This window comes from Papilio xuthus, unplaced genomic scaffold (assembly GCF_000836235.2).
Source record: "Papilio xuthus unplaced genomic scaffold, Pxut_1.1 DF825783.1, whole genome shotgun sequence".
Lineage (NCBI taxonomy): Eukaryota > Metazoa > Arthropoda > Insecta > Lepidoptera > Papilionidae > Papilio > Papilio xuthus.
This window is the reverse complement of record NW_013532866.1, coordinates 40348-53381: the sequence shown is the minus strand read 5'-3', so window position 1 is coordinate 53381 and position 13034 is coordinate 40348. Positions and strand designations below refer to the sequence as shown.

General features: G+C 42.1%; 1 protein-coding gene across 1 annotated transcript in view; it reads right to left on the bottom strand.

Annotated features, from left to right (window-relative positions):
- Positions 1 to 233: 233 nt before the first annotated feature.
- LOC106125642 (irregular chiasm C-roughest protein teiresias) overlaps positions 234 to 13034 on the bottom strand; it is a 28037-nt gene continuing 15236 nt past the window's right edge. Inside the window, exons 3-16 of the mRNA XM_013322923.1 lie at positions 3712 to 4571; positions 3428 to 3628; positions 3245 to 3343; positions 2993 to 3164; positions 2792 to 2902; positions 2216 to 2317; positions 1945 to 2133; positions 1724 to 1865; positions 1418 to 1593; positions 1245 to 1367; positions 1029 to 1118; positions 824 to 934; positions 533 to 741; positions 234 to 452 (exon numbers count right to left, since the gene is read on the bottom strand). Coding sequence (XP_013178377.1) covers positions 234 to 452; positions 533 to 741; positions 824 to 934; positions 1029 to 1118; positions 1245 to 1367; positions 1418 to 1593; positions 1724 to 1865; positions 1945 to 2133; positions 2216 to 2317; positions 2792 to 2902; positions 2993 to 3164; positions 3245 to 3343; positions 3428 to 3628; positions 3712 to 4571 — 2804 coding nt within the window. The remainder of the gene's footprint in view (positions 453 to 532; positions 742 to 823; positions 935 to 1028; positions 1119 to 1244; positions 1368 to 1417; positions 1594 to 1723; positions 1866 to 1944; positions 2134 to 2215; positions 2318 to 2791; positions 2903 to 2992; positions 3165 to 3244; positions 3344 to 3427; positions 3629 to 3711; positions 4572 to 13034) is intronic.

Sequence of the window (13034 nt, the reverse complement as noted above, 5' to 3'; positions counted from 1 at the left end):
CGCCTCGCCTCGCCTCACCTCACCTCGCCTCGCTTCTCTCAGATACACATTTCTCGGACAATAAACCAAATATTACATCGAAATAATTTGGACGTATTTAGACAAAATTCAAGACATCTTAGTGATATTTGTTGTCGTGTCTTACATCAAATAATAAGTTGAAACTGATACATCGGTTGGAAAATGTATCTATGAAATAACTTCTGATCTTTTACTTATATGAGGCGATTGCTTTACGGGGCGCCCGCGAAGGGCGGCAGGAGCGGCAGGAGCGGTAGGAGCGGCAGGAGCGGCAGGAGCGCGAGCGGCAGCAGTGAGAGATGGGGGCGGGCGCGCAGTGCGGCGGAGTGGTGCGCGCGGCCCGGCTGCGCGTGGCGCGCGGGAGCGGGGGAGCCGCGCCGCGGGAACACGGCCACCGCCCCGCCGTCACTCGTCGCCGCCACACACCACACCTGCACGTTACACACATCGTACATGTATTTGTTAAGTGACGGTGACAATGTTTAGCGATGTAAGTGAAGTGCGGCGGGACCTCGTCGGGCTCGGGCAGCAGCAGCACGGCGCGGTAGCAGGGCGGCGCGGGGTGCGGCGCGGGGTGAGGCGCGAGGTGCGCGGGGGCGGCGCTGGGGGAGGGGGAGGCGCGCAGCCACAGCACGCGCACTCCGCGCCCGCACGCCGCGCACTCCAGCCGCCACCCGCCCGGCGTCGCCGTAGTGCTCACCGCCGTCGCGGTGGCGCCCCCTGCCCGCCGACAGATGCCGCTATTACTTCATTGTATTGACGATTCGCCTTACGTTTTATGTTTTCGTACTCAATACTGTACCGGTGACCCGCAGCGTGACGCGCTTGAGGTCCCGCAGGCGCTGCAGGTCTGCGCCGCGCGCGCCCACGCAGCGGTACTCGCCCGCCTCCTGGTACAGCGCGCCGCGGATACCTGGCGCGTCACAGTTCAAGGTGAACGTCCGTTGTACTGAACACGAATGAAACGGTTGCGCGTGTGGTTCCTGTTGCAGGTGATGTATACTGACCGAGCACGCCGTGCGCGTGGTGCGAGCCGGCGGGCGCCCAGCTCTCGCTGGAGTTGCCCACCACGCGCCGCCACCAGCAGCCCACGCTGCCTGCTCCGACAGATAAACATTATTCAATTATATCATATAATAATTGTTAACCTCCAAGTGACATTTCAAGAAAAGTTTAGAAATAAAAAATATAGTAGCAGAATAGAAAAAGCGGAAAACGGTTACCCTTGGGACAGTGCAGCTGTACGTTGCCCCCGAGCGGCACCTCCACCTTCTGCCGCTCCGGCTCCTCCCCGGCCCTCGCCTCCGCCCCCGCCCGCGCCTGCGCCTGCTCCGGCTCGTCTGATGCTGCTTCCGAATAATTCACTCAGTACTTATATTTAAAAACTGGGACAAACGACAGTAAGCTAGGTACATACCGAGCACGTTGAGGTAGTAGCCGATGGAGGAATAATCGGTGTCGAGCCAGGAGGCGCGGCAGCGGTACCAGCCGGCGTGCGCCTCCGACAGCGTGGGCCAGCGCAGAGTGGCCGCACCCCGCGCCTCGCCCCCGCCCTCCAGCGGCGTCGGCGAGCTGCACAACACGACCACATACATCTAGGCGATAAACCACTATAAGTAAAGACATGCTTGTCCCAAATTTACTATTTTATTAGTTTTTCGAGTCGTGTAAACGTCTAAATGATCTGTAGTCATGTATGTACCTAGACGTGGTGTCATCGTCGCGCATCCAGTGCGCGCGCGCGGGAGGGTTGGAGTCGACGTCGCAGCGCAAAGCCGCCGCGCCGCCCGCCACCAGCCGCGCACCGAACCCCGGCCAACGAGAGATCACGAAAGACGGCGGGTCTGCACAACACCACCTCGTCTAACATCTCTTTGGAAATACAAATGAGTAACACATTAGTAGAGTTATTATTACACATACATGTGACATGTATCTGCAGCTGCGCGCTGAGGTCGTCCTGCGCGGGGAGGTCGGCGGGGAGGTCGGGGGGCGCGCCGGGGGGAGGCGGCGCGGCGGGCGGGGGGTGGCGCTGCGCGGCCGAACACCGCAGCGTGGCGTTGTGCAGCTCGCGCGCCGCCGTCACCACCGTGCGCGACCAGCGCACGCCCTCTGCCGGGTGCGAACGTTTCGTCATATTGGTGACGTAGCAAAGTGATGTAGCGTTACATTACGAAGGCTGGTCTGTACCGACCTACGGAGTGGTTGGTGTGGTAGACGCGCAGGTAGGGCCGGTGGTCTAGCGCCGGCTCCTGCGCCAGCAGCTGCCACGACAGCTCCGGGGCGGGCACGCCACCTGCCGCACGCAACAACGATCGAGCAAAGCTGCTAAGACCTCGGTTAGGTTATTTCCAATTTCCCTTAATGCGGTGTGTTATTGTTATCCCGATCGGTTCTGCTATGAAAAATTCCTAGGCGTGGAACGTGACGCATAAAAAACATAGCAAACCGGATATTTTAGTATTTCTCTTGCCCTCCGGACGAGATAAGTCAGTGCCACTGTACGAAATAAACCCGAAAATAGAACCGGGCGGCACTAATTGCATGGAGGGTGAAATTGTTGACCTAGTTTAAAAACAAAGACTAACTAAGTTGTTCACAAAAATTGAACACGAAATCATTTCAGTTGTTTGTTTCCAGCTATGTTGGGACGAAGATTCTGTAGCCTCGTGTGAGCTCTTTTATTAAAAGAGCAACAGATGTCTTCAAAGGCTGTATTTAAATGATAAACTATTGTAAGCACATGAAGCGGCAGTAGTGTAGTACGCACCCTCGGCGAAGCACTGCACCTCGAGCACGGCGGTGTCGCGTACCGGTACCCACGTGTTGCCGGCGTCCAGCCGCCGCCCGTCCACCGCCAGGTACACCGACCGCACCGCCTCTGCGCCGCACACACGCATACACTTTTACTTTGTTAAGGAATCCTAAAAACAGAAAGTAAAAATTGTACTACTGTAGAATGGTCGGTTACCATATACAAGTAGTCTGGTGGGTCGGCCGGCGCGCGCGCGGCCCTTGCTGTCCTGGCCGGCACAGCGCCAACGTGCGGTGTGCGCCTGCGTGGCGCGCGGGATCTGCAGCGAGCCGTCACCCCCCGCGCCCGCACCCTCCGCCCCCGGCAGCGCCGTCGACAGCAGCGCCGCCTGGTGCATTAAACATAGTAACTTGCAGCACAAATTTTCTGCGCATAAAATAAACGTAAAACAAAATGTTTCCGTCTCACCTCGTTGTCCTTGTACCAGCGTAGGTTGGTGACGTTGACGAGGTCGCAGGGGATGCGCACGTACGAGTGCGCCGCCACCAGCAGCTCGCGCTCGTGCTTCTGGACGACAACAAATAGCATGAACTCTCTGAAACCGAAGCTACTTAGCGTGAAACTCATCGTTGGTCTCACCTGAGAGGTGACGGGCTTCGGCGCCGGCTCGTCGGCGTCGGGTTGCGGCTCGTCCTGCAGCGGCTGGCGCGGCGCGGGCGCGGGCCGGATGACGAATGCGTCCAGGCGCGTGGAGGCGCGCGGACCCGGAGCCGCCCCGGCGTCCCCGATGGCGTCCCGCACGGCGCCGCGGATGTTCAGGATGGTGTCGCCAGTCTTCACACGTCGGGACGTCTACCGTGATGTAAGGAAACATCATTAGCTTGTTAAACACTTCTTTGAAATCCTTGGATATTTTTAATATAGAAAACATTTACCTTTGTCGATTTATCAAAATCTTGACTCCGTTTAATTCTTTCTTGGTTCGTTTTTGTATCTTGAGTGTTGGAATTGCCAGTGTTGTCTGTTACGGTTTGAATTGTTGTATAAAAATCATGAGGACCGCTTTGACCAACCTCCTCATCTTCCACGGTCGCCTCATCAGAAGTAATTAAGACGGAATCTTTTGCATTTATGCTGAAGTCTGGAGCTATCAATATGCCTGGATCGTCGTGCTTATTTTTCCCTAAAGTAATCAAATTGATTTCAGAATTCGTATTTTCCTCAATAATTTTCTTAGCTAATAAATCATCATCATCATCAGGTACATCTACTTTATCAGCCTCATTGAGATTCTCTTCTTCTTGATATTCTTTTGTTTCTCTTATAATTCTAAATTCGTTTTCGTTGACTTTGTCATATTTCGTTGAAGTGAAAAAACTTATATCCTCAGTATCTTCTTCATTATCTTTGGATGTATCAAAAATATCGTTGTCATTTTGATTGTTTACGTAGGAAGATTTAGACAAATTCTCTTCAGGATATACGGGTCTAAGGAAAGGTATCTCATCTTCATTATCTGCTGTAGCAATGATGTCGTTATCATCTTCCGATGCATCGCTATGAGATTTCGAATCGGATTCTTCCGGAGTTACTCGTATATTACTCTCTTCGATGCTCGTCTCGGTATCGTATAATATACTATTAGATTGTTCTGTCAGTTCGGGATTGTCGTTGGTTGAAACATCTTCACGTAGGAGAGGATAGAGAGGGGCATCGCGGAGGAGTTCCGCGGCTTCTTCTAAAGGGGGCGAGCGTTGCGAGCTGCTGCGCTCCGCGAAAACGTAGGGAAGAGAGCCTGCCAACAAAATATAACTTATTTACACAAATGCCTACTGTAAACAAATAGTATTATTAAGTAGTAAAAAATAAATTAAATAAATGAATTATCCCTTAAAGATTGAAGAAGTAGATAAATTTCATAAAATATTTTTAAATAAGGGATGTTGTTAACTTTCATGTCTCAAATGACAGAAGTATTCAATTTTCCACCGAGAAAGTGTAAAAAATCAAGTTAACACAATCATGTGACAATCAGCTGGCGCTGTGGGAGAGAGGCGGGTCGGCTGAAGCGGTTGCCTCATTACGGGGGAATACTTTATAAATAATTCGGTCGCTCGTCGGCTCTCAGCCCTCAGCCCTCAGCCTTCAGCCGCGGCATTTACAATGCAAACCGCTTCGTTAAACATCACATTCAGTTCAAATTACAGCACCGAATACTCTCCGAGGAAAAGAAAACAGACGGAATAAAAATGTATATTCATAAAAACAAAGTCGAGAACACATTAAAGTCTTATCGTCCTGCCAATTTTACTGTTTTTTTTCCTTTTGTGTTTTTGTCTGAATCCGCATGTCGTGTAATACTCGAACGTGCGCTAGATAAGGTATTGGGGAACATTATACAGAGCGGAGAGAGAGAGGGAGAGAGATGAGCGTCGTTCAAAATACTTCGATATTATCATATTGATGGGGCCGAGCCAATAAAATCAGCTTTGCATTATTCATTAGCCGCCGCCAGAACCCGCAAGTTACAGGAAGTCTGGCCGCTTTGATGTTTACCTTATTTAGACCTCACTGCTTTTCATTACCGTTTTGTGTATTTAATTTGTTCATCAAACATTTACAAATAAGTCATCATCATCATCATTAATGAGTTTACGTATTTATATTGTTGTTTTCGTGAGTGGAAGATGTTTACATGCATACATTAAAATAACAGATTTAACACTAATATTATAAATACTTTGTACTCGTTTAGTAAAATATTTAGATTGAGACTAAAATGTTATTTATCAAAGAGCTGATGACCCTGATCAAGACGTGTTTCACAGCAGCAAGGTCAGCGTGCGGTCTGCGGCCGACTCTCTCCTTGTATCGAATATGCTAATGTTATTAGCATTGGATTAGTCAACTTCTAATTAAAGCAAATCCTCTGAGGCAATTACATCTCGAGCGATGTTCGTGTAATACATCAAATTATTATTAATGAAGATTATCTGTGTTAGTATAAGCGAAATTAATCATAACATAATAGAGTGACAACGTAAGCTACACTGCACTCTGAGTGCCATCTCACTGAACGTGTAGCGCTGTCAACTGCGTCGCATTGCAATGTCCATTCCAACATATCTCTCACTGCCACTGAAAGAACAGTTTTAATACTGTCTTACACATTCTTTGTTTCTATTTACGTGCTGTAAATGAACAAACGTCCCTTTACAATTGATTGTAATATGGTGCACACAGAAAAACAATATTCAAACGATGAAAATATTTTATCTAAATTACTTATTCAAGTTACTATTAAATTATATCACACAAAGGATGTATGAAATCTCTTCAGCTTAAACTATCGCATTCCATTGGGAAAACATAACAAACTTCTCTATGATCAGCTATATTTGTGTTTGCGGAACTTTATCCAATCGGGAAGGTTTGCGGAGCGCAGCGCTACAACGATTATCTTTTATTTGATTTGAAATTCTCCCTTTGTTCTCTGCACTATCACTACAATTGCATCAAATAAATTGCTTGTTTACGTCCCGTATTAAAGTTTGACGTAACTTATTTTACAAATATAATAATATAATTTGGGTTGAAGATAATTTTTAGACCACTCGTTTTTATTAACCTAATTATTTTTCATTCATGTTTTACGACGCGCGACGTCCCAATGGTGGCGAAGCCGAGGGGGGCAAAGTCGACGGCGGCGTAGCAGCGTACTGGGCGGCGGGTCGTCGCATTATGCAGATTGAGGCAAATTGGCTTCATTAACATTTCCTGCAGGTAGCGGCCTCGAACTGACGGCACTATCAGCCACTCCTTTATTATCTTTATTATTATTTTATAGCGATTACCTTATTCTTTCCAGACTTTCTTTTAACTCATTATCAAAATGCCGAATATCTTTTTGATATCGAAGCGAAAATGATTAACTCTGAAGCACGTTAGACGATAAAAACCAGAAAAATGGATAAGAATAAATTTTTTATCGATCTAATACAGATACTTAATTCATTAATTAATTTCTTTTCACATTGCAGTTAGTTCATTCAGTTTAACATTGAACAGCTACAGTACAGTTTAGTTACAATACGCGGTAATGTTACTAAATCAGTTGACTGCACATGGCGCGCTGCAGCCTTGCCCAGCCTTTTACCGACGCAATGTCAAAGGTAGTTGCTCGCCGCGACCGCTCTCTACTGCTTTGTTATGATGAAGCGCTTTCACTGAGCCTCACAACACAAAATACTGTCTTAATAGTTGCCTCCATTTATCTCACAGACACGTTTAGTTAGGTACAAAGTAATTTTGTAGCAGCTGTATAATTCAACGAGTCAAAGATTTCTTTATTTATTGTGTAAATAATTGTATTTATTTATGTTACTATTAAGAGCTATTAAAGTCAGTAATACAAACTAAGAAAAAATTATTTCTGATCCTAATCTGAATAACATTTTCGATATTTAAAAGGTTCGTGTCATATTTGAGTCGCTGTGTCTGCGCCCGTCAGGTAAATCAAGCCTGGTGGAGGGCGGGATTGTGTCCGAGGGGGATGGCGGGGGGAGGACGTGACCGGGTATGTTGTCTAGAGCCACACATGGCTGACGAAGATCTTATCTTCTCTTATGTTTTTTAAAACCGATGATTCAAACAAGTAGCCAAGTCATAACATCTAACATAAGAAAAAAAGGAAAAAAGTATAGAGTCAGGGAACTCAATGTTTTTATTAACATTTTTATTCTATACAATTATAAAAGCATCTAAATACTGTAACAAAACAGTACAAGTTCGATTTTCCGATTGCATGCAATCAAATAAAGCTCTCCGCAGCTTTGAGCTTTGAGCTCGTAAGCCCCGCGCAGAGAGCGACCGAATTCACCGCGAACTGCCACTTTACATAACATACAACAACAATGCTAAATGTTCATTTCATCTCCTATATCACTCATTCGTGTATTAACATTACTATTTTAAAGAAACTTGTGATATTTTTTGGTTTTTATGTTATATATAAAATTCTCGTGTCACAATGATAGTTACCATACTCCTCCGAAACGGCTTCACCGATTTTGATAAAATTTTATATGCATATTCTGATCTGAGAAACCGTAAGTATTTTTTTTTGTAATCCAACGCGGACGAAGACGCGGGCATACAGTACTACATAAAATAATAAATATTAAAATAAACCTAAACAGATGCATAAACTAAAAATGCGAACATAATCAACTCATTATCAAGTTCATAACTAAGACAAAACTCTTTCTATATAAATATTAAATTAAAAAGATACGACGATACGTAGAATACAATATAGTATAAACATATAAATGTAATTTAGGTACATAAGCTGCATCTCTACTAATGTTAGCAGTATTGCAGATTGAATGTGGACGTGATCAACGAGTCAGCTGCGAGACATTAACAGCTCGTCTGTCAAACTCACTGGAGCGGAGCGAACAGTTGAATCTATATGTACATGATGCACAAATCACATAAACATATTATATACACATAACATACATGTCAGTGTTCCAGTAACGTATGTCATTTGACCTAAATCCCAACGGACCAATTCGTACGTCACGTAACTTGCAATAACTCGATGCGCATCGGATATTCCAATCGAAGTGTAAATTTCATTTGGTTAACCGTTGATTTATTATATAATTGGATTCATATAATGATCACATTAATTACCTTATTACTATTATTAGGATAGTTTTAAGAACAAAATGGATATAATTTAATAGATTCCTTGCGACCTGCACTGTTTCGAAATAAGCTTTTATCAATCCATTTAATAAAATAAAGTATTAAAAAAACGAATAATTTACTAAAATATATTATTAAAAGGAGTCCCTTTAGGCAAGGTCCCAAAGAAACTGGCAGCGTTCCCCCTTTGAACAGCTAAACTAATTCTTTGTCTGAGGTAGCTGCCAGCTCTTCGGTCCCCTGTGATGTCGATTTGGTTTTATTAGATTCGTACTTGTCCCAAGAATATCGTAACTGTAATGATTAGGTAAATAGTCAATACAGTTAAGTTTAAAAAATACCATATCAATGACTATTTTATTTCGTATACTTATGAGTGTAGCAAACAGACTTAATTAAAAGTTCAGTGATATTCAGTAAAGCGATGAATTCCTTAACGAATGAAATCTGTCATAGATTGTCTAATCATTTTAATACGACAGCACAAAAGTTATAACTCGTTGACAGACAAAGTGACGTCATGACGTCGTAGAGGAACAGAGTATGAAGTGCTCTGATAGCAAAACTTCAAACTAATTTGATAACTTATAATTTGAATAGAGGCAGTGTTTCTCAAGTTAAATCACTTTATAAAACTATAATAAACGTATTGTCTCTTTAATCCATAGACATATAATTAAATTAGGTATTTATAATAGATGTTATCGTACAAAATGGTATATACAGAAAAATAAAAGCTTCACATCTCTTCCATCTTATCTAAATTTACCGTCAGTTTCCACTGTACAAAAACATGTTTTTAATAATAAAAGGAAGTGCCAGCAAGCTTTGGGAATTGTTGTGACGACGTAATATTTAAGACTTCAAAATACCGATGTATTATTAAAGAAATAAAATAGATCGCAAATACTGTCAAATTAATCACGTAGCTTTAGTCTCCGGGGGCGCGGGGGGTTGCGAGGGTACACAGCGGGGCGTGGGGGGTGGGGGGGTAAGGTTTGTGTGAATATCTCTCTAATAACATTGAAAGTTTAATACGGCAATGCAATTTGTAGAGCATTCAATATCAGAATGATTGCTCACAACTAAACCATTCAGACTCCATTGAAAATGAATTCATTTGAAGCTGTACTGAACTGTATACTGGTTTAAGTTCAATTTATTTGCTTCAAAATAATTTGTAGCAATTTTATGAAAAGAAATGATATTTATTAAAACTGTAGGTCATGTAAAAGTTTTAATTTAAGATATTGAATGACAATGTTTTAATTTAAGATTTTGAATCATTCGACATCGTGTCGTTTGATTAAACACAAAAGACTGTCTGCTGCAGTTGTCTCAGAATTTTCCTCGTCTTCTTGTTTCTTTGACTGATAATTACAGAGTCTGTGAGAAAGCGACAATTAATTTCAAACTGTAATGAACAGAGATTTCAACCAAAATTTGCATTTAAATAAGTGACGTTTTAGTATTTTATAGTTTTTACTTATACATGTATAATTACTTTTAATTAAATGAGCAAAAAAATAAAGTTTAATTAACTGAATGTACCGAAACATTCGCGTGATATTTATGAATAGAAACTTAGATTTCAAATAACATTTTACATGAGTTTTGTAAAGTTAAATGTTACTTTATATCAAAACAATTTATTACATTTTTATGGAATTTCGAGGTAAATTTAAATATATTAACGATGTCTATTTAATAAGCGCATCCTCAAGCTTCATTTATGAGAAGCGGATTTACAAATTTGAAATATTTTAAAATCTCGTTGCAATTGTCCAATTAGGAAATTGTCGCCTCAAGTTAATTGAGCGAAGCATAAATAAATCCTCGCGTGCAGTAATTGCAGCGCTCTGCGGAACTGCAGCCAAATGAAATGCATCAGCGGGAGCAGTTTTACTGATCCTATTATTCTCCAACGACCGGAACCATTGTGCTCTGTCTGAGTGTGCGCGCGCGTGAGTGTGTGTGTGTGTGTTTTTAGTCAGTTAATTAGTGAAATTTAATTACAGTAAAAAACGCAAACAAAATCCTTTCGTCCCGACGATCCCCTAAGGATATGAAACTAGTCTACTGACTAGGTACTCTCTAGACGGCTCATATGTTAATGTTAAATACCCATAAAGTTATAATATACTAGCGGACCCGACAGACGTTGTTCTGTCTACACGTCTTTAATTTGAATAAATTAATATGAAGTTAATATTTGATGAAAATTGTGAATCTTAACCATTCCCAGATCCCCTTGAACACACACAAAAAATTTCATCAAAATCGGTCCAGTCGTTTGAGAGAAGTTCAGTGACATACACACACTCACAGAAGAATTATATATATAAAGATAAATAAAACTTACACGGACCACGAACGACGAGCTGTGTCGTTGCGTTTTCTCTCCGAAATGAATACATATCTTTGAATGTCATTGCTGACATGTGCAGGTGACATCACGATGCTTTCCTTCGCCGTAAGAAGAATATCCATGAATAATTTTTACTAATTCATAGCCCTTAGCTATTGTAAATTCTCAAGATGTGCGGCGTGGTGTGAGCTGAGCAGTGTTAGGAAGAGTTGTGTAATCTCATGACCTTTGTGATATAACAGTGACGTGTTGCCAGTCACGCAGCGTGTTCTCCCGCTCCGAGTTGTCACGCAGAGCACGTACCACGTAGCACGCCGCCGCCGCTCCCTGCTCTCTGCAAATCTTATAAGACACGATCCGCCGCCGCCGCCGCTCGGACGCTGTATTTTAATGAACTAATCAAAAGAAATGTTTATATGTATTTTGTAACACATCCTATGAATGACAAAGTAGAGCTATGTACAAGGTCTTATATATTTTTTTTTTTGTCTAAGCAAAAATTTCCAAAACAATTGTTTCGGTAAATAGCCTATTTAAACTTGTCCTTTGTTGTTATGAACCTTTTGTATTCCTTTTTGCGTCTTCGTAAAATGTTATATAACTTGTATCAATTTTATCCAAGCATTATTGAAAGCGTAATGGAGTTTTTCATAACATCTATTTAGTCTGTAATTGTTTAGACATTGTAGTAACGTTTAAACGTATAATAAAACTTGACTGAAGTAGAACATAACATTCTATGTTATTGCTTCTTCGCTTCCATTCCAAACTGAAAGGACTATATTAGATTTAATTTTCAAATAAACGAGGAGCGTATACGCATATGAGGTATTCAGTGAGATGCAGCAGATGTTAGCTATGTTGGGAACAAATTAAACGCGCCCGGCGGAGCCTCGCCTCAGCGGACAACTGGGGCTCACAATGTTCTATCGACTGAGATTCCTCTCGAATAAGCTTATTGAATGCTTTCAGATGGAAATACGGACATTTCACGAGCTGCATGATTTTGTAATTTTACAGTGAAATGAATATGGACAGATTTTTGTAACATTAAAGTAAAAAGTCAAATTGTGTTCGCAATTTCTATTCGAAGATTTTTTAATGTTTCTAATTCTTATTTAGTGCATTATGTAACAGTTATTTTACGGTAATGTAACACAAACAAACAGCACTTAAATAACATCTTGTAAAACTTCTCACCGAATCTGTTTTGAGCAAATTGAACAATGAACGCGTAAGCAGCGCGATGTAGACATGCGGGATCATTTGTGACGCCCCCCCCCCCCCGAGCCCTCCCATCATCCCGACTCGTGCCAATTCCAACGCCTTAAACAAGCTAACATCTTTTAGTTCGAATTTAAAATCATATTATTAAGCACTATAGTAGCTATTCTTTTATATATATACATATAGCAAATACAATGGTTACAATATCCACTTAAGTCTATGTATATAATTCCATGAAAAGAGTTACATCTCTTATGAGAACCCTAAACAAATATAACTCTTTCCCGACGTATGGATCGACGTATCGAGACTAAGAGAGTCTATATAATGAACAACTAATTGCGATAATAAAGCCAATGAAGGTAACCAGCGGAATTACATCCGTTGTACATAACAATATTAATTAGGTATAATAAAGCCAACAGAACCAGACTCGATCCACAGGATTTATGCCCACACTGTATCAACAGCCCGGAGTATCAACTCAGGGCTGCCTCTACTCCGCAACACTATTTAAAAGTCATTTTTGTACATAAAAAAGATATTATAAGTTCATTTCAGTCTTTTAAATAAATACATGTCAAGTCTTTCTCCACTTATCCTTGCCGTATGATCTGACCAAATACGTGCTAGTTGATATTCACAAAATAATACAAAGTACTTGTAAGTAGACAGTTTAGGATTGTTAACTTAGTGAAAGCAAAGGGTAATTGTGTCAGTCAGTATGTAGCCGCAACGTGACACTTTAATTTGCAGTCTTAGTTGCATCGTCACCAGCAGGACTGAGATGTATTGCCTCTTCACTTTGTGTCTCTCTGTACTTCACTCGCTTTAAGTAAGCACTATGTATTGCACTTCTTATAATGGAAATAATTGTTATTTTAATGTAAGGAGAAACAGGAAAATGTCCGCGGAGGCATAACATCAAATAAAAGTTTTCCAATACTA